At 34.8% G+C, this 3,166-nt stretch overlaps 1 protein-coding gene across 1 annotated transcript; it reads left to right on the top strand.

The window, feature by feature from the left end:
* The first annotated feature begins 790 nt into the window (after window positions 1-790).
* LOC141660784 (uncharacterized) lies at window positions 791-2,038 on the top strand. Its single transcript, XM_074467769.1, has 2 exons — window positions 791-1,390; window positions 1,547-2,038. The coding sequence occupies exons 1-2, from the start codon at window positions 791-793 to the stop codon at window positions 2,036-2,038; spliced, it is 1,092 nt and encodes a 363-aa protein (XP_074323870.1).
* The last annotated feature ends 1,128 nt before the right edge of the window (window positions 2,039-3,166 follow it).

The raw sequence follows: 3,166 nt of genomic DNA, 5'->3' as shown, positions 1-3,166 counted from the left end.
GACTTAGGAATGAAATTAACCAATTCCAACAAAATCGAAATGAGTCTTTTTGGAAGTATTTTGATAGATTTAAAAGCTTTTATCTAAGTGTCCTCAACATGGTATAGAAAAATGGAGACTTCGTAAAAAAATTTATGAAACATTAGACAGTCAAACCACTACTTTGTTAGAGTATATGTGCCAAGGTAAATTTATGGATAAAACTGAGGAAGAAGCTTGGCAATATTTTAAGGAGTTAGCTGAAAAAACAATGTTGTGGGAGTCAACTAGGGAACCTAATCCGGAACCTGAAAGATCTAAGGGTTTACACGTATTTAGTAATTCTATTGCAACCGAAGCTAAGTTAGCTACACTCACTAAACGTCTAGAGGCCTTAGAAACCAATAATGTGTCTTCTCAATTTTCTATATGTGCAAACTGTAGTTCTCTAAATCATGTAATAGACAATTGCCCTGAAAGTGAACAAGTCAATGCTATGTTTCAACCTAGAGTTAGGAATGATCCATATGCACCCACATACAATCCTGGTTGGAAGAATCACCCAAATTTCTCATGGAACCAAGGTCAATACAATCAGTTTAATCAAAATTCTCAACCTGCTTTTCAAAAGCCCAGTCCTGGTCCATACCCAGCTCAAAATCCCAACACATATCCTCCTCAAAATCTTGGTCATTATCCTAACTCAGTCCCCTTAAACCCTCCTGGTTTTAGTGAATCTGATAAGAAATTGAATTCCATTGAAAATAGTATGGAGGCTTTACTTAAATCTCAACAATCTTTCATGTAAGCTATGACCCAAGATAGGCAGTTGCTAAATTCAAACATACAAGCCATATCTAAGCTAGAGGTCCAAGTTAGTCAATTGGCAAACACAATCAGTGAGAGAGAGAAAAATCATTTCCCTAGTCAACCCGAGGTTAATCCTAAATTTTATCAAAACCAAAAGTCTCATGAAAATGTGAACTCTGTCATCTCTCTAAGGTCTGGAAATCAATTCAACAATCATGCTGGTGTTAATACTCATCAGGAAGATAAACTAACATCTGAACCAAATCCTCTACTCTTGAATCCTTGTCTTCCACAATCTTCAAATCCTGAAACTTCTGAATCTAATGAGTCATCACCATCCAAAGAACCACCTTCAAAACCCCACTCTGATGTGTTTCGTGAAAAAGTCTTTAAGCCAAAAGCTCCATTTCCTCAAAGACTTATCTCAAACAAACAATCTGCTCAGTTAGATAAGATTTTAGAAGTCTTTAAGCAAGTCAAGATCAACATTCCTCTGTTAGATATAATTCAAGAAGTTCCCTCTTATGCTAAGTGTCTAAAAGATTTGTGTACTCATAAAAGAACCACTCATTTTCCTAAGAAAGCTTTTTTAACCTCTCATGTTAGTTCTATCTTGTCAAATCAAATCCCTGTGAAGTATAAGGATCCTGGTTATCCTACCATCTCTTGTGTCATAGGTAATACCCTCATTGATAAAGCTTTACTCGATTTAGGAGCTAGTGTGAATCTTCTTCCATTATCTATCTATCAAGCCTAGGGTTTAGGTGAACTTAAAAAAACTAGTGTTACTCTTCAGTTTGCTGATTGTTCGGTCAAAACTCTAACGGGTATAGTTGAAGATGTGTTGATTAAGATTGGTGATTTTGTCTTCCCCGTCGATTTTGTTGTCCTAGAGACCGAACCAGTCAAAAATCTGAAAAATCAAATTCCCATCATTTTAGGAAGACCTTTTCTTGCCACGTCTAATGTCTTGATAAACTGTAGGAATGGATTAATGAAACTTACTTTTGGAAACATGACAATTGATCTCAATATTTTCAATGTAGGAAAACAACCCAATGATCTTTTTGACCAACCCATAGATGTTAATATTATTGATGAGTTAGTTGATAATGAAATCATGAATGTTGATGATGTCCTTAGCTTTTGTCAAGATTATTTTGGTCAAGATTGGGATGATACTAGTCATAAAAATGAGGTCAATGAAATGTTAGAGTCCACCATTCATAGTTCCAACAAAGAGTTATAACCTTTTCCTTTGCCACTTTTTGAAGCTAGTGAATCCGTTGAGGGTGGAAAATAATGCTTTGATAGACTGGTTAGGGTGTCTAGTTATTTTGGGAAGTCTGATTTCGTGGTTTACCAATGATAAATTGAAGTATAGAAGAATACAGAGATTGGAATTGTGGGAATGATGTATCTTTGTAATGGTTACTTTTTCGGGTATGTTATGTACTACTTGGTTTATGCATTATGTGGAGGTAGTGATAAGAACTATTTGTTCAAAAAGAAAGTGGTATATTTTATTCACGAAGATGAGTGACCAGGTCCATCTTTGGTGTAAATTGATACTCATAACTGGGTTCCGATGTTCAACACTAGGGTTCACTGACGAGCCACTGTGATACGAGTTAAGGATTATATCACGTGGAATATTTGTTCCGTCCTCATTTGCTCAGGCTTAGTGGCTCTTTAAGACATTGCTTCTTAAGATACTGGCTTCTTCTTTTAGGGTAAACATATCATTTGATAGAATATAAATATGCAGCAGTGCATTTTATGATTAATTACTTTGTAATTGGGGTATTATATATATAAAAGGACATTTATGGGTCTATTTTAAAGTGTTTCCTCAATCTAATCCAACCTAAATTGACACCCTTTGATTAGAATGTTTGCTTATTTTTAATTTTTTAATTTTTATATTGTGAGTGTCAGACTTGTAATGCTTGTCCATCATATAAATATGAAACAACAATGAGCTTACTAAATTTGCTAAGTACCGGGTTTAGTTAAGTATTAAATAATAATGAGCCTACTAATTTTGCTATGGGTGCGGTGGAGGGAAATGGCTGTGTTTTGATGTGATAATCATTCTTCTGTAACTCCTTAGTTTTGATGATCACAACACAGCAAGCCATCATGTTGTTATTTGAGAATGTCTGCAGGATATAACAGCTTAATGTCATTGCTGTTTAAGTATCATGACAGCAAGCTATCATAAGACAATAATCTATTTCAGCAAGCTATGATCACGATTGTCAGAATAACAGCAAGCCAAAATGCACAGTCCAGATTCAACAAGGAAGTCGAATTTCATGGAGATTTTATAGGATCTTCATATATATCAGTTGTAAGGACTTCTCTAATATAATAA

This window comes from Apium graveolens, chromosome 5 (genome assembly GCF_009905375.1).
Source record: "Apium graveolens cultivar Ventura chromosome 5, ASM990537v1, whole genome shotgun sequence".
Classification (NCBI taxonomy): Eukaryota; Viridiplantae; Streptophyta; class Magnoliopsida; order Apiales; family Apiaceae; genus Apium; species Apium graveolens.
Note: the sequence above shows the minus strand (reverse complement) of the source record. Positions and strands in the feature narration are given on the sequence as shown.